General features: G+C 47.5%; 1 protein-coding gene across 2 annotated transcripts in view; it reads right to left on the bottom strand.

Moving 5' to 3' along the window:
- The window catches only part of LOC146799842 (pregnancy-specific beta-1-glycoprotein 7-like), a 400,772-nt gene that overhangs the window by 262,487 nt on the left and 115,336 nt on the right, over positions 1-22,949 (bottom strand). For both annotated transcript variants that reach the window (XM_085620734.1, XM_085620735.1), the window contains exon 6: positions 10,141-10,218. In XM_085620734.1, the coding sequence (XP_085476860.1) occupies positions 10,141-10,218 (78 nt within the window). The remainder of the gene's footprint in view (positions 1-10,140; positions 10,219-22,949) is intronic.

The following is a 22,949-nucleotide window of genomic DNA, read 5'->3' on the forward strand; positions in this document are numbered from 1 at the left end:
GCTGAACCACCCATTAGATCTCACCATTCTTGGAGGGCAGTGCTAATGATTTCACACTTTTTCTGAAAATACGCGGATTGGTGAAAGAAAAAGATTAAATTATTGGATAGGAGGTTATCTAACGCAACCAGTTTCAGGTTAGCATTGGGATGATTTGCAGTTTCTTTTCCATGAGAACGCTTCTTCCTTAGTCACGTGGTCTTCCATTCTAACTAATCACCGTTTATAAAATAGGAAGAAAGGTAGGACAAAATGGAGCTCAGGGCACCTAACCCTCAGTGCACACATTCAAGGTGGTATCCAAATTCTCAATGCCTTCGCTCACCCGACAACACGGGTAAAACGCCGACCAGCAGAATTCTTCGATTGATTAATATACCCACTAACTGGTTTTATGCCCTTGTTAACCACCTGCTAAGTTTGGTATGTGTGGTTTCCTCACTTTGGTTCGCACTATTATGGTCCTGAAGAAAGCCACTGCACATCTACGGAGGGTACCAAGGCTGAAACATGCCGACCAAGAAGAGTCTATGGGCCAGATGTATGGTATTTTTTTTGTGGTCACAAAGAGGTTTTAGGCCCGGTTGCGGCCACAAAAAATGCGTGGCCCCTGTAGCAACCCTATTTTGCGAGTAACAAATAATTTGCAACTCGCAAAATAGGGTTTAGCGGATCGCTATTAGGAAGGGGCGCTCCCTTCCTAATAGCGAGCTTCTCAGCTGCCGCCATCATCCCAGGTGTGCGCGCTGACTCCGCCCCCTTTCAGGCCACGCCCCCTGCTGCCTGTATTTAAACCGCCGATTCCTGGCGATCTCAGACAAACCTATGACCCAGTCCTGAGGCGGAAGCCGGGAGCTGGAGGTACTCTTATGATTGTTCTGTTTTAAAAACTGCTAATTTCGTTTTTCTGTGTGGTGTCACTGTTGTTTTGTGTTTTTAAATAACACGCACCCAAGCGCTTCCTCTGCCCTCGGCGCACAGCTGATTGACAGCTGCCACGCCCTACCTCGCGCTTCTCAGCTGCCGCCATCATCCCAGGTGTGCGCGCTGACTCCGCCCCCTTTCAGGCCACGCCCCCTTCCTTACCTAGATATGTGCCAGTACAGGAAGCGCAGCGGACGAGCGCAGCGGGCGCGCCATGAGCGCGCCGAAGGCGCGCCAAAGGCAAGCCCGTCTGGGCCCGTCCGGCCCCGGACGGCCCTAGGCCCTGTTACTCTGCCGGGTGGCCCTCAGGACCGAGTGACGTATACAGCAGATACACTGCGCTCCCTTCGACCTAAGAACTTCCTTACCTGCTACCACACGCTCACCGCAGGTAATGCTTTCTCGTTCTGTCCTCGATGCAATCCGCCTCCCCCCCTGAAATCTACCACACTCCCTTTGAAGTTGGGACTTCTTAACTGCCGTTCCCTCTCCAAACATGCTACCGAAGTAAACCTTTTGATTCAGAATCAGGATCTTGACCTATTGTTTTTAACGGAAACATGGCTATCAGATAACACCGACCCTGACGTCGTCGCGGCCCTACCCACTGGATACTTCTGCCAAACTTTAAATAGACCTAAAGGGAGAGGAGGCGGGGTAGCTATAATTCACAGGGAACAATTCACCTGTAGGATGGCTAACGCTGGTATCGAGGACTGCGAGAGCGGCCAATTCTCCATCCAAATCTCCTCATCCCTTTCCCTGGCAGGGCTATTGATCTATCGCCCCCCAGGAGCCCCCGGCAATTTTATCAATTCCATATTCGAATCTGTATCACAATTAGCTTCCTCCACCTCCAACTTCCTTATACTAGGTGACCTGAATTTCCACTTCCTAGACCCCATGGATCGAGTAGCCTCGGATATTAGACACGACTTAACATCTTTAAAGATACATCTAGTGAATAACGAGCCTACCCATGAGAAGGGCCACTTACTGGACCCTATCCTCACCAATATAGCAACGGTGACCACCAACCTACCTGTGACCCTACCATGGACGGACCATTTTCTGGTCCCTTTTTTCTGGGAAATCACCAAACCTACTCTCCTAACCCCTAAAACCCAGGTTACTGACCGACAATGGCGCAAATTGTCACCGGAGAAATGGGCTGCTTCTCTTGCAGACTCCATTCCCGAGCTCTCCTTTGACCCCAACACGGCTGACAAACAATTTTGTGATTGGATCACTTCGTCCCTTGATACGATGCTTCCGAAAACCACCACCCTTAAACAGCCCAAGAGAATTTCCCCCGCTCTATGGTATACTCCAGAGCTTAAAGCTCTGCGCCAAGAGTGCAAAAAAAACTAACGCGCTTGGAGACGTGAAAAATCAGGAACCAATAAAAACACCTACTCTACCTCTCTTCTAAGCTACAAAATCGCTATTCGCAAAACCAAAAGCGCGTTTTATCAGGAGAGAATAGAAAAAGCGGGATGCTCCAGTAAGGAAGCACACGCCATCCTTAAAGAGCTCTCAAAACCCCCAGAACAAGGACTGGGACCTCCTTCCGACCCTAAAGCAGACCAGGAGAAATGCCAAAAATTGGCTAATTTCTTCCATGACAAAATCCGACTTATTCTGGACTCAATTCCTCCCTCGAGCCCAGGGGAAGAAATTGTTTCCCAATACACGACATCGTCCACTTGTCTGTCCACATGGGGCCAGGTCACAATAGACGAAGTGAGAAATACGTTCAACTCCATGAAGAGCGGCTCCCCTAGGGACCCTGCTCCTCTTCGGATCCTTAAGGAGGTAGCCCCCACTATCATCCCCTCCTTTACTCATTTGATTAATACCTCACTCCAACAAGGAGTCGTACCCTCGAGCTGGAAGAAAGCTGTGGTAAAAGCCCTACTGAAGAAACCTTCTCTTGATCCTGAGAACCTGGCGAACTACAGGCCCATTTCCCTACTCCCAGGAGTCAGCAAGATCGCGGAAAAATTAGTCAACAGGAAACTCTCGCAGTTTCTAGAGGCCAATAACAAACTAAAAAGTTCCCAGACGGGCTTCCGACCAGGGCAGGGCACGGACATCGCCCTCCTGGCAGCGGTAGAGGAGGCCAGAGCGCTACTGGATGGGGGAGGATCAGTGGCAGTGATCCTCCTCGACCTTAGCGCGGCGTTCGATACCGTCGACCATCAACTCCTTATCGAAAGATTGGCAAGAGTTGGAGTAGAAGGTACAGCCCTATCCTGGCTGTCATCTTTCCTGGCCCAACGGTCCTATCAGATTTGGGAGAAGAACGCCCGCTCCTCCGAAATGCCCCTCCAATGTGGTGTGCCTCAGGGCTCTTCCCTGAGCCCCACATTATTTAATATCTATATGTCCACATTGGAGGAGGTTATCACCCCATTCGGAGTGAGCGTCGTCAGCTATGCTGACGACACACAATTAGTGGTGTCTTTGTTCCATCCCAAACAACAGAAAGCTGATCTCTTCAACTGTCTTACGCAGGTTCATCGTTGGATGAATAGATCAGCCCTAAAACTAAACGGGACAAAAACGGAGGTCCTTATACTTGGCCCGAAAGGAACCTCACTCCCCCTGGATAGTTGGCCAGCCTGTCTAGGTCCTCTCCCTGACCCAAAAATAGAGGTGAAAAGCTTGGGAGTATGGATCGACTCCGATCTCTCATTTATTCCGCAAGCAAAGAAGGTAGCAGGGACCTGCTTCGGTCTTCTAAAATCTTTGAGGAAAGTCCTACCCCTTCTTCCCCCTAAACCCCAAAAACTGCTAATCCAAGGTCTCATAATATCGAGACTAGATTACAGTAACGTGATTTATCTGGGTGCTCCCGAAGCGACCCTTAATAAATTGCAGAGAATTCAGAACACTGCTGCCCGGATCATCACAAACACCCCGGCCAGATCATCTGCTAAACCCGCTCTCAAACTCCTCCATTGGCTCCCCATAAGGGAGAGAGTCAAATTTAAGGCCCTGTGCCTGGTCCACAAAACGTTGCATAACCAAGGCCCCCCAATCCTCAGCAATTTTGTCACCCCTTACACTACCACTAGATCCCTCCGTTCTAACGCAGAAAACCTCATCAATACCCCGAGATTCAGGAAGGCCCGATCAGGTGGAAGACGCTTCTCGGTACAAGCTGCCCGTCTTTGGAATTCACTCCCCCATGACTTACGTCTTGAACCACAATATCTGCGCTTCAGGAAGCTGCTAAAAACACATCTCTTTCCCTAGCTTCCATGCCCCCCCCCCCTGTTTTGATTTCCCACCCTTCCTCTCTTTTGCTCTTAGCTCCCGGGCCTCGGATTTGTTGAATTAGGGTTTTTAGCGCTGGGATACCTCCGGGTGACTATGCGCTTTATAAAAATAAATAATAATAATAATAATAAAATGTATGTGAGAATGTTTTGCGACTGCAATTGCGGTCGCTAAACACTCGCAGTTTATCACCCTTCTCAGAAGGTTGACAAAGCACTCGCAAACAGGAAGGGGTCCCCAGGGGACCCTGGGGACCCCTTTCCCTTTGGGGATGCATGCAAAGACATTTTTAAGGGCAAGCAGTGGTCCCAGGCAATGAGAATGAGAAGTTACATTTTTTTTCTTAATGCATCCCGTTATTCTTTAAGGATAACGGGCTGCTATAAAAAAAACTGCTTTATTTAAAAGCAGTCCCAGACATGGAGGTCTTCTGACCCCAGCAGGCCACCATCCCTGGGAGGGCCAGCCATTCCCAATTGCGACAGCCTCATTAATATGCATGAGGCATGCGATTTGCCATCCCATTGGGAATCTTTTGGAGTCTCAGACACTGTTGTACATTGGAAATTGAGACTCTCAAATTGCGAGTCGCAATTTGGTGCAATTTGCGAGGCGCAATTTCCAATGGTTCTACATCTGGCCCTTGTTTCATTGTGCACTCACCTCTATCTTTGTCCCTAATTGTTACTCCTTTTGCAGCCAGTTTTTCTTCTGCATCTTTTTTTCTGCCCTGACATTCAGAGATGGTTTCGTGGCTTGTTTTTAACTAATTCTGTATCCATTGTCATGTTTAATCAAGTATTAGAAAGATTTCCAAGCATGCCTTTTCTGCCATTGAGGCCTTTCCTCCTGACTGGGACCCTGGGAAGGAGACACTTGACACATTTCATGTGATGATCCACTTTCAGGGTGGCACCATGGCTCCTGGGAGTACTTGCCCTTTCCTTGGGCAAACAACAAGCGTTCATTCAGTCCTCGACATTTGTTGGCGTGTAGTGTACCAGGCAGTGCACATGCTTCCCTGAATGCAGTGGAGCCCAATCTAGCTCTGAGATTTGTGCAAATGCTTCCCCAGGATTGAATCTCTTGTGAACACACTGGCATCGGGGATGGTATTTTGTGTGTTTAACCTATTTCACCATTCTCTGCTCTGACATTACTCTCTCCCAGAGGTATAGGTATCACTAATGCAGAAGGTGCAGTGGCACCAGGACCCTGGGGTAAAAAAGACCAGCTGCGCCCATTTGTAACTGGGCCATGAGGGGGCCTTTTTTGCTTGCATTAGTGGCCCCCGGCACCCTTGTGCACCACTGGTCCCTTCTCTGTCAGTTTTGATGTGTACTTGGAATTCACCCCCTGAAAGCTGCTGTAGCGGGGGAGCTCAAGGGGAGCTCTTCCTGCTCAAGGAGAGCTCTTCCTGCTCAAGGGGAGCTCTTCCTGCTCAAGAGGAGCTCTTCCTGCTCAAGGGGAGCTCTTCCTGCTCAAGGGGAGCTCTTCCTGCTCAAGGGGAGCTCTTCCTGCTCAAGGGGAGATCTTCCTGCTCCCCGGATCGAACTGAGAGATGTACCTACAGCGATTAGTGAGAAAACGGCCAACCCCCTTCATGTCCTTGAGAGCTCAGGACGGAAGCGCTTGCTGTGGTGTTCAGGTGCAGGCCTTGGTTCTCTCCAGGTCCAAGGTGGCCTGGCCTGGGCTGCCAGTGCTGTAGGTCAGACCCTGGTATGCCAGTGTGGCAACACAGGTGGCACACGCTGCTCTATGCGTGGCGAAGGCAATGGACGTGTTTGGGGACAGACAAGAAATGCAGCGTTGGATGAAGAGACGAGAACACATCCATTTCAGTCCAGGATTCCTCAGAAGGACAGAGGCCCCCAGTTGATAACTTAAAGAGCTAGGAACACAAAATCACCCATCCTCCCCCTCTCCCATTCCAGACCCCCCTTGTGTCAGCGCCTCCCTTCATTTGGCCATTGTCTCATATCCTGACCTGTCCGTCTACCAGGGCTGGCCACATAAAAAAACACTGACAACGCTGGTTTGTCCATGAACATAAAGAAAGGACACAGTATATTCTTGCCCTCCTGGACAAATTATTTTGAGCCCGAGCACTATAATACAAATGGGAACATAGGTGAGGTATTAAAACACAGTGTACTTGCTCTAGACAATAGCATATAAGTATTATGTATGTGGTATTTCTATTGAGCAAACCTATCAAAACACACTAGGAGCAGCGTTGGGGCGGTCCTGATGGACATGGGGTTGCTGTTCAAGATCCTGGGTGCAGAGATGGAAAAGGCCTGCTGCCTTGTTTCTTTTCCACACTTCTTCATCTGCAGTCTGATGGTCTCCTGGCTTTGAGCGTGCTGAGAGCCACCAGAGAAGGTGAGCTTTGCTGCAAGATAAGTGGGGTGCTGGTTGTGATGGCTTTGTAAATGTTGCAGCTGGTTTAGAAGATAGTGCGGGCCGGCAAGGGGAGTCAATGGCGATCCATCAGGCTGGGGTGATGTGATCATATTTTTTTGGGCCCTGGATGTGACGTGCTGTGGTGGGCAGGATGCTGGTAAGGGGTGCCAGTGAGGACTATGGGAGGCCCAGAAGCAGGGAGTCATCACCATCCAGATGCAAGTGTGTCTGTAGTCGCTTTCTGGAAGAAATGGTTTCACTTTCTTCAGAAGAGAGAGCTAGTACCAGACATCTTCATTTTTTTGGGCAAATAACTCTTGCGTTTGAGGTTGGTCTCCGGGGTCAATACAAGTGACATAGCATTCTGTGAAAATTGGGGTTTGAAGCTGCAAATGTTCATTTTATTGAACCAGGTTTCTACTGTATCTTGTTTGTTGTTCTTGGCAAATGATAGGGGTCCTGTCTTGGTTGGCTTGAGCTTCAGGTAGGCACTAGACACCCAGGTCTGGAAGATGTGCAGGCAGTGCTTGGGGAGTTAGATGTCTGAAGCAGAGACGCTTTCAAGTACAGTTGTGTATCGTCCGCATATTGGTGAATCTTGATGCTGTTATCTGTGAGTAGAGCACAGAGCGGCTCCATGAGAGGTTGATGGAGTAGCGTTGTGTCTCTTCGCCATACTGGAGAATCTTGATGCTGTTGTCTGTGAGTAGAGCACCGTGTGGCTCCATGTAGAGGTCAAAGATGACAGGGGACAAAATGGAGCTCCCCCCAAGGGGACTCAGGAGGTGATAGAGACCATTTGGAACCTGAAAGGGCCCAAGTGAACAACTTAGCATTGGTTGGAAAGGTAGGAGGCGAACCAGTGAAGGACACGACCGAGAATCCCATTTGAGACTCTGAGGTGCATTTGAGGGTTGGATGGGAGACTGTGTCGAAGTCAGCTGGAAGGTCCAGCAAGATCAGGAGGGCATTGTCTATGATGTGTACGGTAGCTGTTTCCATGTCGCACTGTAATCTGAACAACAGACTTCACCCCCCAGCTCCCCAGAGTTCTGGGGAGTACAAGTGACATAGCATTCTGTGAAAATTGGGGTTTGAAGCTGCAAATGTTCATTTTATTGAACCAGGTTTCTACTGTATCTTGTTTGTTGTTCTTGGCAAATGATAGGGGTCCTGTCTTGGTTGGCTTGAGCTTCAGGTAGGCACTAGACACCCAGGTCTGGAAGATGTGCAGGCAGTGCTTGGGGAGTTAGATGTCTGAAGCAGAGACCCTTTCAAGTACAGTTGTGTATCGTCCGCATATTGGTGAATCTTGATGCTGTTATCTGTGAGTAGAGCACAGAGCGGCTCCATGAGAGGTTGATGGAGTAGCGTTGTGTCTCTTCGCCATACTGGTGAATCTTGATGCTGTTGTCTGTGAGTAGAGCACCGTGTGGCTCCATGTAGAGGTCAAAGATGACAGGGGACAAAATGGACCTCCCCCCAAGGGGACTCAGGAGGTGATAGAGACCATTTGGAACCTGAAAGGGCCCAAGTGAACAACTTAGCATTGGTTGGAAAGGTAGGAGGCGAACCAGTGAAGGACACGACCGAGAATCCCATTTGAGACTCTGAGGTGCATTTGAGGGTTGGATGGGAGACTGTGTCGAAGTCAGCTGGAAGGTCCAGCAAGATCAGGAGGGCATTGTCTATGATGTGTACGGTAGCTGTTTCCATGTCGCACTGTAATCTGAAGCCACACCGGCAATCATGCAGGAGATTGTTGACACTGATGTGATCTTCAAGTTGACATAGACTGCTTTTTCGATGATCTTGCCAAACAAGTGGTGAGTGAGTGATGGGCCAGTAATTGGTATGGTCCTCAGGGTCAAAGATAGGTTTCTTTAGGAGGGGAGGGTCTGGCCTGTCTGCGAGCCTCTGTAAAGATGGCTTGAGTGAGAGAGGCATTGACAATGGTGAGTAGAGGTAAGCAAGCGTCCCCAGAGAGAGCTTTGATGAAGGACGATGGTAAGACATCCTCTCCATAAGTGACTTTCCGGGAGCAGAGTATGTCAACGACTTCTGGAAGAAATTGGGCTTTGAATGCTGACCATTGCGGGATTTTATGGGAAACGGGGTGCATAGAAGATGAAGCAGGCTTGCGGTCCTCATTGTGCTCATCGGATCTTCTGCGTCTTCTCCCTGAAGAAGAGGTTGATAGAACGGCACTTTTATGCGGAGTAAGGAATAGGTGGGTCGGGCAGGGGGTGATGAACAGCATTCTGCATCTGTTGCTGTCTTCGCGGTAGCATTGGTGTAGTACTTTGCTTTGGCTGATGTGATGAGCTGTCTGGATAGATTTACACCAGACTGTGCATACATCCGGACAGATTTACACCAGATCGTGCATAGACCTGGATAGATTTACACCAGACCGTGCATACACCTGGATAAATTTACACCAAACCGTGCATACACCTGGATAGATTTACACCAGACTGTGCAAAGACCTGGACAGATTTACAACAGAATGTTAAACACCCAGATAGATTTACACCAGACTTTGCATACACCCAGATAGACTTACACCAGACCATGCATACACCCAGATAGATTCACACCAGATTGTGCATACACCTGGTTAGATTTACACTAGAGTTTGCATACAGTCAGATAGAGTTAGACCAGAATGCACACACACCTAGATATATTTATACCATACTGTGCATACTCCTGGACAGATTTACATGCGACTGTGCACACCAGACTGTGCAAAGACCTGGGCAGATTTACACCAGACTGTGCATACAGCCAGATAGATTTACACCAGACCATGCATACACGCAGATAGATTTACACCAGACTGTGCAAACCCCTGGAGAGATTTACACCAAACTGTGCATACAGCCAGATAGATTTACAACAGACAGCACACATACCCAGATGGATTTACACCAGATTGTGCATACAGTTACACCTGGATAGATTTACATGCGACTGTACATATATCCATATAAATGTATATCAGACTGTGCAAAGACCTGGATAGATTTACATCAGACTATGCATACACTTGGACAGATTTACACTAGACTGTGCATCCATCCAGACAGATGTACATGAGACAATACATACACTCAGATAGGTTTACACCAGACCATGTATAGACCTGGGTCGATTTACACCAGACCGTGCATAGACCTGGGTAGATTTACACCAGACCGTGCATAGACCTGGGTAGATTTACACCAGACCGTGCATACATCTGGATAAATTTATATGTGACTGTGCATATATCAGATACATTTACACCAGACTGTGCATACATCCAGATAGATTTAAACCAGACTTTGCATGCATCTGGGTAGATTTACATGCAATCATACAGATATCCAGATAAAGTTACACCAGACTGTTCACAAACACTGATATATTTACACCAGACTATGCATACATCCTTATAGATTTGCATATATTCAGATAGCTTTTCCCCAACCCCCTTATTTTGAGCCGGAGCTGAACACCCCTGTTCTTTGGTATATTTACCTACGTAGGCTGTGCTGTTCTCAGTGGGTTTGGTTGTCGTCATCACTGTGACATCTGTGGTGATGGCAGTCGTGGTCTCTGTAAAACAAATATATCCCGGTTGTTAGACTTGGGGGTCTCTAGTTGGCACAGGTATGCACTTGTGACAAATAGGGACCTCCTGCTCTAGTCAGGGTAAGGGGGTACACTCCTAAAATAACCCCCGCTCACCTCCTTGGTAGCTTGGCACGAGCAGACAGGCTTATCTCAGAGGCAGTGTGTAAAGCATTTGTGAACACATACAGTAAACAAGTGACAACACTACAGATGGACACCACACAGGTTTTATGTCAACATTAAGCATTCTTTATATAGATTTACCACAAGACCATTAAACGACAAAAACACACAATACTGTTACTTTAGATGGTAGAATTTTGCTTAGTTCTCTTAAGTTCTTAGATGCGACACTTTAAGTCAATGTACCTTTTAGATGCGACACGCAGGGCAACAAAAGTGTTGCAACGATGTTGATGCGATGAAGTTTTGGGTGCAAAGAAATAAAGACGTGAATATCTTCCAGATGCGGTACCCTTCTCCGATGTTGTGAGAAGACTCGACTCGATGCTTCAGCTGCAGCGGCGACACCCTTTACGCGATGCAACGACTGTGGCCTTGGCAGCGACACTCTTCTCCGACGTTTGCGAGACGCTTCCGCTCGATGCGATGTTGCAGCGGCGACACCCCTTTATGCGATGCGATGACAGCTGCTCCGACGGTGGCACACTTCTCCATGGATGCGAGGCGCTTTTCTTGATACGGTGCAATGCTACAACTACGATGGCTGCGATGGCGACATGCTTCTTCCTCGATGCGAGACTCTTCTCTTGATGCGGTGCAATGCGTCAGGTACGATGGCTGCGATGGCGACACGCTTCTTCGGCATTGCGAAACACTTCCTGGATGATGCGAGACGCATCCGCTCGATGCGATACTGCAGCGGCGACACACTATACGAGATGCGACGACAACAGCTCCGACAGCGGCACACTTCTCCTTCTTGAGTCGCGCTTCCAGCTCCTTGTGACACGCAGTCCCTCAGCAGGCCCAACAACAGCAGCAGGCACTTCCAAAGAACTCTGGGGAGCTGGGGGGTGAAGTCTGTTGTTCCTGAGACTTCAGCAAGAGGCAAGCTCTTTTCCAAGCCCTTGGAGATCCTTCACAAGTTCACACAAAGTTCCTTTCTCCTCTCTTTGGCAGTAAGGCAACCACTGCAGGCCAATCCCCCAGGTTCAGGGATAGTTTCCTCCTCAGCTTCTTCTGGTTCCTCCCTCAGCAGAGGTTCTTCTTGTTTTCCCAAAGTGATCTAAAGTTCTTGGGTTGGGGTTAGGGGTGGGCGGAATTTGCGTAATCGCGTTACGCAAATCTCCGCGAAACGGTAAAAAATCTCCGCGAACATGCAGAAATTCCGCGAACACGTGGAATTGCTTGTTCGCGATACTTTTTTCCTGTTCGCGATCGCTGTTTGCGTGCTCGGGGTGAAATATCTCGCGAACACGCATATTGAGAACGCGAACAAGCAAAAAATTTCGCGAAGTTGCGGAACGTAGATTTTTTTGCAATTTCGTTCTCCGCGGAACGCGAAATTACCCAAATTTCGCAAATTCCGCGAACGGAACGGAATTTACCGCCCAGGCCTAGTTGGGGTCCCAATATTTATACCCTGTTTCTCTTTGTTCTCTGAAGGCAGAGAGGCCTTTGCCTTGTCCAAACCAGTTCTGGTCAGTCCTGGAGCACTTTGTTTACATGACTCCTTCTTTCCTTTCACAGTGTAGGGCAGAGACATCAGACGCCCCACAGGAGGTGGAGCCAGCATTGTGGAGGGAAAGCCCAGCCCTGGAGCACTTTGTTTACATGATTCCTTCTCTCCTTTCACAGGGCAGAGACATCAGACGCACCCCAGGGGGTGGAGCCAGCACTCTGGAGGGAAAGCACAGCCCTATTCAGGTCCCAGGTGCAACTCCTCCCGCTCATCTACATGGAGATCTCTCTGTTCAGCCCTGTGCTGACTCACTCTGTCTCTGGGAAATCCCCAGCCCCCTGGAATCCCCCAGCCCCTGTCACTCAAACTCCAGACAAGGAATACACAGCCTAGCAAAGGCAGGCTTGGATGGTTAGACAAGAAAATACCTACTTTCTAAAAGTGGTATTTTCAAACACAGAATGTTAAAACCAACTTCACTTAAATATGTATTTTATAACTCTGAGTTCAGGCATACTAAATTCGAATTTCTACCATGTTCCCTGAGTCAGTTAGGTTATAAACTGTACTTACTCCTGTTTGTGGCTTTGCTGGAGGTCTTTGCCCGGGCTGGTCGCCGCGTCGGGGATCCCTGTGCCTCCTCTCCTTGCCTTGCCTGTCTCCCTCCCGCCGCCGCGCTCGGTGCTCTCGCGGCCGCGCCGGGAGGAGGACTACACTTCCCAGCAGCACTTGGGGCGGAAGCTTGCGCCCATCAACACCGCCTGGAGGCGCTATTAAAGCGAGGCTATCCCTGGTGGAGCGGGGGAACTTACTCCTGTTTGTGGCTTTACTGGAGGTCTTTGCCCGAGCTGGTCACCACGTCGAGGATCCCTGTGCCTCCTCTCCTTGTCTTGCCTGTCTCCCTCCCGCTGCCGCGTTCGATACTCTCGCGGCCGCGCCAGGAGGGGGACTACACTTCCCAGCAGCACTTGGGGCGGAGGCTCGCGCCCATCAACACCGCCTGGAGGCGCTATTAAAGCGAGGCTATCCCCCGCGTCGCGGGATCGCGCGCGGGCAGCGCCGGGCTGAGCCCGGGCAGAGGGCGGGCCGTCTGTGGCCGTCCGGGGCAGGAAGAGGCAGGGCTGGGCCCACTCTTTAAGAACTGTGTAACAACCTTAAAGGTACATTTTGCTTTAATGAGCATTGCAATTGTTACAATTTTATGGTTTCCCGGTCAGGATTGTGTTACTTGCTTTTCTGGTGTCTAATATTACTAATTTCCATCAATTCACTTAGTGGCCCTACCCAATTATCATTATGCCAACACGCACTCCAACACGTAGAACATCTCTGTTGGGAGGTTCAGTGAGAGGCACGCTGGACAATTTTATTACAAGGGCAGCTTCTGTTCTTGAGAAGGAGATTGCCATGGTGGAGCGACGTTTATCGGCCGAACATTTACAATCTAAACGCTCCTCGCTCGGACCTATTCAGTTGGCCGTTTCACCTGTGACGGCGCCACCTATCCCTTGCACATCAAATACTTCTCAGACTGTTTCCAGATCATCTTCGCCTATTCAAGTTCCAAATACTGCGATACAACTTCATACGCATTTAACTCTGTGTACCTCTAATTTTCATGTTAATCATTCTTCTGATTGTTCACTAATGGACCTGCAAGTACCTAGGGACACTTCCATAGCTATTGTCGCTAGTCCACAAAAGAAAGGAGGGAGAATCAATAATGTAGGCCCTCCCCCATCGAAGAAAAGTAAGAAGGGAGGAAAGAAGTATAATAAAAAGAACCAACAAGGTAGTGACAAATGCCTCCGAGTGGAAAATCCTGTGATTCATTCTCCTCTAGTTGCTAAACAACCACAGGATTTAGAAACTCAGTCGGATTCCCACAATTGTGATTTAATAACAAATTAAATTGTGGGTCGTCTGGAACCACTTGTCAAAGTACTCCTCCTCCCCTTGATAGAAAGAATGAAGGGCATTTCGGAACAACTTGGGCTAATGGAGAAGTTGATTTTAAAAAACATTGACCAATCAAAAGAGCCTTCGCCCATTGTTGCGGCACCTTCAATAAGTACCTCTCACTCTAATCCTACGTTAGTGCCAGACGTTAGCCAAACTAGATCTGAGATAACTAAAAATAAATCCCTTTTACCCTCATTAAATCCAACTAATTTGTCACCCAATCGGAAGATTAATTCTGAGCTAAACCATCGCCAGATAACTACCAATGCTTGCTTTGATGGCCTTGATCTCTCCGTACGTAATGTACCTGCTATCCCTTCTTCGATTAAAACTCCTGGTGCTAACTGTCATCATATAGACTTGCCCCCGGAAGCGGTTCCCTACGCTGTATGTATGGCAGGAGTCCCAGTTTTACAATTAGGAAAGAAGGAAGGTTATTATGACCTCAAAAATAAGGTCATGCATTGGTTAGGAAAGAATAGGCCTCTGCCTCTTAACATCAATGGCGAAATTTTGAATGTTCGCAGGCTTGGTTGGGTGGGTTCAAGGCCGAAGGACATTGAAGGTGATGTCATTATTGTAAATTTTAGAGACAACAGGGCAACTAGCCATATAATTAATTGGTTTCAAGGACAATTCCAGAGTGCTATTAGAACCCTTGACTTAACCTATTTTTATCCACAATCACTATCCTGGAACTTAACAAAATCTAGTTTTTACCCAAGGCCCCAAGTAGGGTCCCGTAATTTTAATTTACCTATTTTTAATCGTTTTTCCTCTCTTAAAGGATTAGAGGATATTGATTGACTCTCCTCAGAAATCTGTACACGACGCCCTTCTTGTGGTACATTGAAGGTCCAAGCAAATAGAGATGACTCTCCTCTTTCATCGCCCAACGCTGTCTTGGACAGCGGAGGGGGTATTTCTGGAATAATCCATATACTCTCCTGGAACATTGCAGGCCTCAAGAAGCATCTGGTCAATCCGGATTGGCATGACTTTGTCAATAACTATGAGATTTGCATGTTCCAGGAGACTTGGAGCTTGGATCCCCTTTACATGTCCGGTTACTCTACCTTTTATATACCGGCTGTGACCCAGGGTGTGGGTCGCCCCTCTGGGGGACTACACATCTGGATCAAGGTAGCATTGAATTTGGATATTAAAGTCCATAACGACAACTCAGCAGACATTTTGCGTTTATCTTTTAAAGGGCCATGGGATGGTGCTAGAATTGATCTTTTTAATGTCTATGTAAGAGGAGGCCCTTTTAATCAAAACTCTGTCACCATTTCCTCCCTGGAAAATATTTTAGCAGGTATCCCTCCACTTTCTAATATTATTTTGGGAGGTGATTTAAACTGCACATTTGAGCCGTTAAGTGATGAAGACCTTCTTGAGTCCAGTGAGGATGACAATAAACATTTCATCCCCTCCTTAAACCTGAGTCCCATCAAGAAATGGACAGCGAGGGCTTTGCAGATCACTGGTTTAAATATGGAATTTAATCTTCGGGCATTAAATGGAAGAACCCCCTCTGACTCCTGTGGGTCTATGACCTTCAATAGATTAAACGGGCATCCTCCTAGATACAAAATCATGGGGGTATGTGGTTGACATGAAGGTAGAGCAAATGCCAGATAGTGATCATAACCCTCTCTGTGCAGTTATTAAGTGGCACGTAAAGGAAAGTATTACACTCACGAATTTAGCATCAAAAGCAGTAATACCTTCAAACTGCAACAGAAGGCTTAAATGGCATAAAGTGTCAGGTCATGAGGACATTTTATCTACTATAGACCTTCAAGTGGCCTCTAGGGCAGAAGAATTTGCCCTCCTCAATTCCACGTTGGCTGGGAAGAACTGTATAGACCTTAGCAGTTCTTATAAAGTATTCATAGAAGGCATAGGCTCCTATTTTAAAACAAGAGGGTCAAAGGGTGGGACAAATCCCGTAACCAAAAGAGGTAATCTCTGGTTTACTGCTGAATGCAAAACCCGGAGAAAGGCCATGTTATTAGCCTTAAAGGAAAAAGACCCGGTAGCTGTAAGGCTGGCTGGACAAAATTACCGAAAAACTATTGAAGTTGCTAAACGGACATGGGAGGAGGACCATTGGCAGGAATTAAAAAAGGCCGCCTTTTTAAAAGATTCTAGCACCTTTTGGGCTTTAATAACCCAATTAACCAAAAGAGGCTCTGACCCTCTCTCCAATAACATAACAGCTCAGCAGTGGTTTCTGCACTTTTCAAATTTGTATTGTAGTGAGGTAGACTCTGATCACCCCTTGTCTGCTGATCCAGACTCTAGCCTAGTACCTATACATTCTGAACCAACAGACTTCTTTACACCTCTAGAGGTACAGACAGCCATTAAAAACATAGCACCTGGGAAGGCAGCGGGCCCGGATGGCCTCCCAGGAGATTTGATCCTTCATGACCCCGCAGTATGGGCAAATCTTATTTGTAATTTGATGAATTTATTGCTGCGGGTCCATGCAGTCCCAGACTCTTGGAAGGGTGCAGAGGCTGTCACAATTTATAAGAAGGGGGCGAGAGAGGACCCTGCCAACTACAGACCGATAAGTCTAATCGACGTTGTCCAAAAGGTGGTTGGCAGGGTACTCATCTCACGTATGGGGACCTGGATAGAGGAGGGAAACTTTCTTACACATTTGCAAGCGGGTTTTAGAAAGAAAGTAGGCACTATGGACCAAGTATTCAGATTCATAGCTACCTACTGGAAGACCGTTCTAATTGGTGGGGGATCTTTGTACTTGGCCTTTATTGACCTTAAAACCGCTTTCGACCTTGTTCCTCGGGTTAAATTGTGGCAGGTATTACATGACATGGGACTCCCCAGATATCTTCTGGAACTCATTAAAAGATTACATGAGGGAACGTTTGCAAGAAGTAGATAGGGGCGTGAAGGTCAATTGACTGACAGAATACCTGTTCAGAGGGGGGTCCGCCAGGGATGTGTGATGGCTCCGACCTTGTTCTCCCTCTTTATTAATGGGGTGGCAGACCATTTGAAGGAGGACCCAGCGGATGCCCCCACCCTGGCGGGGGAAAAAATACCAACCCTCCTCTTTGCAGATGACACTCTCCTCATGTCTAAAACACCCTTTGGGCTCCAGAAATTGTTGGACAGGTTCAGTACCTTTTGCAATAGTCGTGGCCTCACTATAAATACCACTAAAACCAAATTGATGGTATTGTCCAGAAACAAAAAAGCTAGGAAAATTAATATCGCATTAAATGGCGCCTTATTGGAGGAAGTGGATGCATTTGATTATCTAGGGGTCAGGATAAATTCAAAAATGAAATGGGATTCGCATATCTCTAAGATGTTACTAAACTTCAAGAAAGTGACAGGAGCAATTGTAAGAGATCATCGCCTGTCCTCTAGCAAGCCCATTAGCCCCGTATTACTGGTTTATGAGGGCAAGGCACTCTCTGTCGCAACTTACGGCTCTGAACTATGGGGTTCAGAAAGAGTCTCTGACTTGGTCTTAGCTGAACATAAATTTATGAGAGAGTTAGTGGGTCTCCCAGTTTCTACCCCGATTAAACCATTATTATATGATTTGGGTCATCGCTCAATTAAAGATATCGTTGGGCTTCGCCCCTTACTTTTTTGGGTTCGCCTTAGAAAAACCGCAGAACTTAGCAATTATGCCTTAGTTCTTGACGAACTCATTGCATTAAATGGCTATGGGGTGATTCCGTGGCTGAAAAAACTAAGGGATCTGGTATTCAACTTGGGGTTAAAAGATGAATGGTTATCTCAGCAGCCCCCCCCAAAAGATACCATCAAGAAATTATACTGGGCAAGCATAGAAGCAAAGGATGTGGGTAATCCTAAATTGGGCACTCTTACTAACACATTTTTGATTCACAAGCCAGCACCTAAGCTGGAGCCGTTTTTTGATCTCATCTCCATACCTAGAGATAGAGCTCTGTTCCTCAAAATGAGGCTAGGCACGCTACCCCTGAATGAGTTTACAAACAGCTGGAAAAATTCTAAATCTCTTCACCCAGTTTGTCCGGGGTGTCCTAATCCAACTGAATCACTGGGTCATTTCCTGTTTGCCTGTAAGGCATACAGGGGACCCAGGAAAAAATGGCTAAACCCCAGTTTGTAGAATTCTGGGAACCAGGCAGTGTTCAGTGGCCCTTCGTATCCTAACAACGGATACTACATCCCCGTTGATAATCTGTGGAGTTGCTAAATATTTGGGGAAAGCATGGCAAATACGATCAAAGCTTGCTGAATTAAATACTGGTTAGACTTTTTATATGGTGTAATTGTGCCACTTTAATGAACTTATGTTTGAATAACTGATATGTATTTGCTTGTCTATATTCTCTGGGTTTGTCGCTTTTTCTCTTTATTAAGGTATTTTAAGAAATTTGAGTGTATTTGCACATTGTTTTTTTTTTTTTTTTTGTTTTCTTGGTTTTTTATCAATTTGTATTAATCCATTTTAATATTGAATGTCATTTGATCTACGTTGTATTGTGTTTACTTTTATGATACCTTGCTATCGACTAAAGTATATATCAATCAATTATAAACTATAATAATCAAACTGCCCATTCTGGCCTATGGAGAACAGTTAGCCTTGCAATGGTGAAAAGCAAAAATGGCTGTAATTCACTATTAGAACATGCCACACACACCAGGGCATTTCCTACCTTATCCTTACAATGCACCCTGCCCTTGGGCCTACCATAGGGGTGTCTGATATGAAGAAAAGGGAAGGTTTAGGGACTGTCAAGTGGGTGCACTTGCCCAGTCAGCATGACAGTACCAGAATGCACGCAGGCCTTGCAATGGCAGACCTTAGACACACTTTTACAGGCTGCTTCTGTGGGTGGCACAACCAGTGCGGCAAGCCCACCAGCAGCATTTGGATTTACAAGCCCTGGGCACTCCTGGTGCACTGTACTAGGGTCTGACAGGTAAACCAAATCAACCAATCATGGAATCACAAATTCATACATCAATTTACAATAGGGACAGCATATGCACCTTAGCACTGATCAGCAGTGGTAAAGCGCCCAGAGTCATAAAACAGCCAACAACAGGTCAGAATAAATGTAGGAGGAAGGCAAAAAGTTCAGAGATGACCCTGCAAAAAGGACCAAGTCCAACACCGGTCATGCAAAGCCATCTTACGGACTCTTGGGAGATGGGACAGGTATAGAAGGAGGATCCCTACGTAGATGGTGCAGACCTCACTCTGGGAGTCACGGAGCCCCGATACTGTACCGCATGCAAGAATGCCGAGACTGCGGGTGCGGTATTATAATATCACAATGCCAAGGGTGCTCGTGCGGAATGAGGAATTCCCGCCAAAATCCTTTCCGCACCAGTTTCTGCCTGGAAGTCCCCCACTCTGCGCTAATTTGCGATGGCACCCTCGACCAGGTTGTATATGATGAATATTTCTCCCAGAAAACTCAGAAAGTGCGGTAACACCGCTTACGATTCAGTCGGTAAATACCAAAACTTGCCGCATAGCTGATCCCGCCAAACTCACAAATAGGGCCTTGGACATGGAAAACAGCCATCTCTTGCAGCGGTGGCTCCTCCATTAAAGTCTGTAAAAGCCCCTTCCTTTCCCTCCATAAAGCCAGTTTCCTCTCTTTATCCTCCACTCTGCACCCCGTATTTTGCTCCCCCTTTTTCTCCCTGCGCACTCTTTCCCTGAAATATCTGGAACTGCCCTCTGCCCCAATACATACTCCATTTAACCCCTTCGCTGCTGCGGACATTCCGCTGCAGCGCTGGGGGGGGCAGGGGGGCAGCGCGGTGGGCCTGTGCTCATGACGGAGCCGCTCCGTCATGAGCCACAGTTGAGCTGTGCTCATGACGGAACGGTTCCGTCATGAGTCCGCCCATTTGCGTTGTCCCCCCGCACAGGCGGGGAAACAGCGCCGCGCAGGCGGAGCGGCCGCCAACGGGAGTGTCATGACGGAACCGTTCCGTCATGAGCACACGCCAACCGTGGCTCATGACGGAACGGTTCCGTCATGAGCAGGGAAGGGGTTAAAGCTCGCATTTTTAGGTCTCGCCTGGCGTTAGCAGCGTGCAACGCTCTCGCCATGCGATGGCCTTTTGTAATCGATTCAGATTCAAAAGCTAGATGTGCACGCGTACGGATGGACAAAAAAATGCACACGCATGGACAGACAGATGTGCGCGCGCGCTCGTTCGCCTCTCAAGTCTGCATGTGGGCAGGCCGAAGCCATCTTTGTTCCCGTGATGTGGGAGCTGCATTCCTTACAGCGCGTGCCGCGTGCCGCACATTAAAGCACCTTGTCGCCCTTTCCTTTTCAAACTAGCTCAGGCTGTAGCAAAGTGTTTTCCCCGCTACTGCCACTAGAGCTTCTGCGGGAGATTAACGTTAATATGATTCAACCTAATTCCTTGGTTCTCTTATAATTCGTATTAGCACCAGGAAGCTGTGACAAGTTGTTGTCGTGTATTCTACATTAATGACGCTATGCATTGGGTGTTGACTAGCTTCTCATTTACGAAGTTTTCTGCCTGCATCTAGATGTGTGTTACCTAATCGGGTTTAGTGGGTAGATTATTTTGAAAAAACTGACAGTGTCATTTTAGTTTTAATGTTCAAGTTTTGTAAAAAAAAAAAGTTGTATAATTAAAAAAACTACAAAATGTAAAAAAGTGAATGCTTTTCTGTTTGCATAGCACGTGATTCAGTGATCAGCAGTGCCCTTGTGCTCTTTGGAGGTCATTCACACTAGCATGCCTGGTGTTTTGCAGATATTTTGCAGTATGCCCCTACTGCTTTGGGAAACAAATGGTTTAATACATTGGGACATAAGTTAACCATCTTACATTACATGCTAAATCACAGTTTTTAGGCCTTTTCTGTCCTCTGTGCCACTAGCTTGGTTTTCATGAACACTAGACGCACATTAAATGTAGCTAATATTAATGTGGTGCTCTGAAGGGACATTACATCATTTTTTCAAGCGTTTCATTTTGTACGGCCTCCGTAGTAGGGAATTGGCGCTTCCTAGCTTCTGTTCCTTACTGTACCAGTCCCTGAAACTCTAGCACTCACCCCCTCCCTTGGGAATGTGGAGGAGATTAAAGAAAACAGAACTGAGGTGGAGAAACATCAGCAGTCTCTGAAGAGGCACATTCAGAAACCTGCCTCCCTCAAGCACTCGCCCCCCCTCGCCTCCCCCTTCCTCACCCTCCTCATGACGGCACAACACGCCCTCCCGTTTCCATTTCACTAAGTATTCACCAGCTCAGCTGCAAGTTCTCAGCATTGCCCCTTACGGAGAAGGCACCGTGAGCCGCGGAAACCAGGACAAAGTGGTCTGTGGTCAGCATTATGTGACAAACCGAGTAACAGGGTGGGACTCCCGGCCAGGGCTGGACCTAGCACTGGTCGCACACGGTGCTACAGTCTTTTTGGGTGCCCCTACCCCATTTCCTCCTTCTCCATGAATTCCCTCACTACCACTCGCCAACAATGCACCTCATCTCTCTATAGCACCTTGCTGACGAACATTTCATTTTTTTATAGCGCTACTCATAGTTTACTCACACTCAGTTCTGTGATCTGCATGGTACACGTTCTTTGTAGCAGGTACATTAACCCTCTGTGCTGTTTGGGTGGCAGAAGTGCCCATGTGAGTGCACGGTGAGTGATGCAACAGTTTGAGAGTAGGGTAAGAGGAGTGACTGCAGGGTGAGTGAGGTGACCATATGCGCCGACGCAGGCACCCTTGCACCATGGTGCAAGGATACCTGCGTCGTGGGGAAATTGTTTTTGTTCAAGAAGGGAACAATCATTAGAGGTGACTTCCTCTTTCTCTGTGTGCTGCAAAATGCATCATCCATAGAAACAGGAAACAACAAGCATTAAAAATACAATAGGTCTCGCCTTCCATTAAATTAAAGCCATTTGCTTTGCCTAACAATACCATTAGCAAAGCAAATGGCTTTAACCTAATCAAAGGCGAGACCTATTGCATTTTCAATGCTTGTTTTCTGGGCTTTCCCCTTTTTAACAGCCTCTGTTTGCCTCTGTTTGCTTCTCCTCTGCGCTCTCTGTCCCCTGCTTTTACCACTCACGGGCGACTTCTGACTACTTGAGCTGTGCTTATCAGACCAACAGCTGTGCACTCCTTAGACTGTAATCAAAGTGCATTTGTAGATTGATATAGCAGCGCTTGTGGTGACAAACTGTGCTTGTGTTGATTGTAAACGTTTGAAAATTGTGTAGTCTGCCTGCGGCTGACTGACGTTTACTGCAGCTAACAGTTTTTTCTCCTCCATTTTCCTCATCCCATCTTCTCTTCCAGACACAGCTTGTGGATTAGAAAGCTGACCACCCCACTCCAGGGGCACTCATTCAGTGGTTGCTGGGCAGGCACTTGCCTGAATCTGTAACTGAGCCTAAGAGGCTGGGGCAGGGTCACAAACCCTCATCACCAGCCTTTACAAGCCTTCCCACCAGGATGGCTCAGCCCGGAAGTCCAGGCTCAGGGCAGAGAGAACAAGGGTGGTTGCCTGTTTGGGCCAGGAAGGGCCGAGGGCCAGGCATGCTGCCCATTTCACAATCTACAACCACTCCTCAAGAAACAAAAATAACCAACCAAACAAGCTCACAAGAAACATACACCTCTCGCTACCGACAAACAGGGCCAATGCGCCCTCTACTCACTCAACAAACACTACCCAGTTGTATAATTCACTCCTTCATACCCGTCTACCCCTACATTCAGACGCTCCTACACAAACCACTGTACTGCAACACAACCAAATATTTATTATGCTTATATACTAAAAACCCACAAACCACACTCCAGTCTCACAAACTCCCACCCTTTCCACACAAAATCCTTCCACTACCCTCTGTCTATGGCTAACATTGCTCTTGCCACCCGTCTCAACCCTTTCTTCAACCTTCTTTCATACCACCTTACCACACAACCCTCCTCTGCTTCTCACACAGCATCAAAGACAACACTCTTTCAACACTCCCCTCCACCAAGAAAGCAAAACCGTCCCTTACTCAGCCTACAACTGTCTCTCACAACCCCTGCTTACC

The sequence above is a fragment of the Triturus cristatus genome, chromosome 8 (assembly GCF_964204655.1).
Source record: "Triturus cristatus chromosome 8, aTriCri1.1, whole genome shotgun sequence".
Taxonomy (NCBI): domain Eukaryota; kingdom Metazoa; phylum Chordata; class Amphibia; order Caudata; family Salamandridae; genus Triturus; species Triturus cristatus.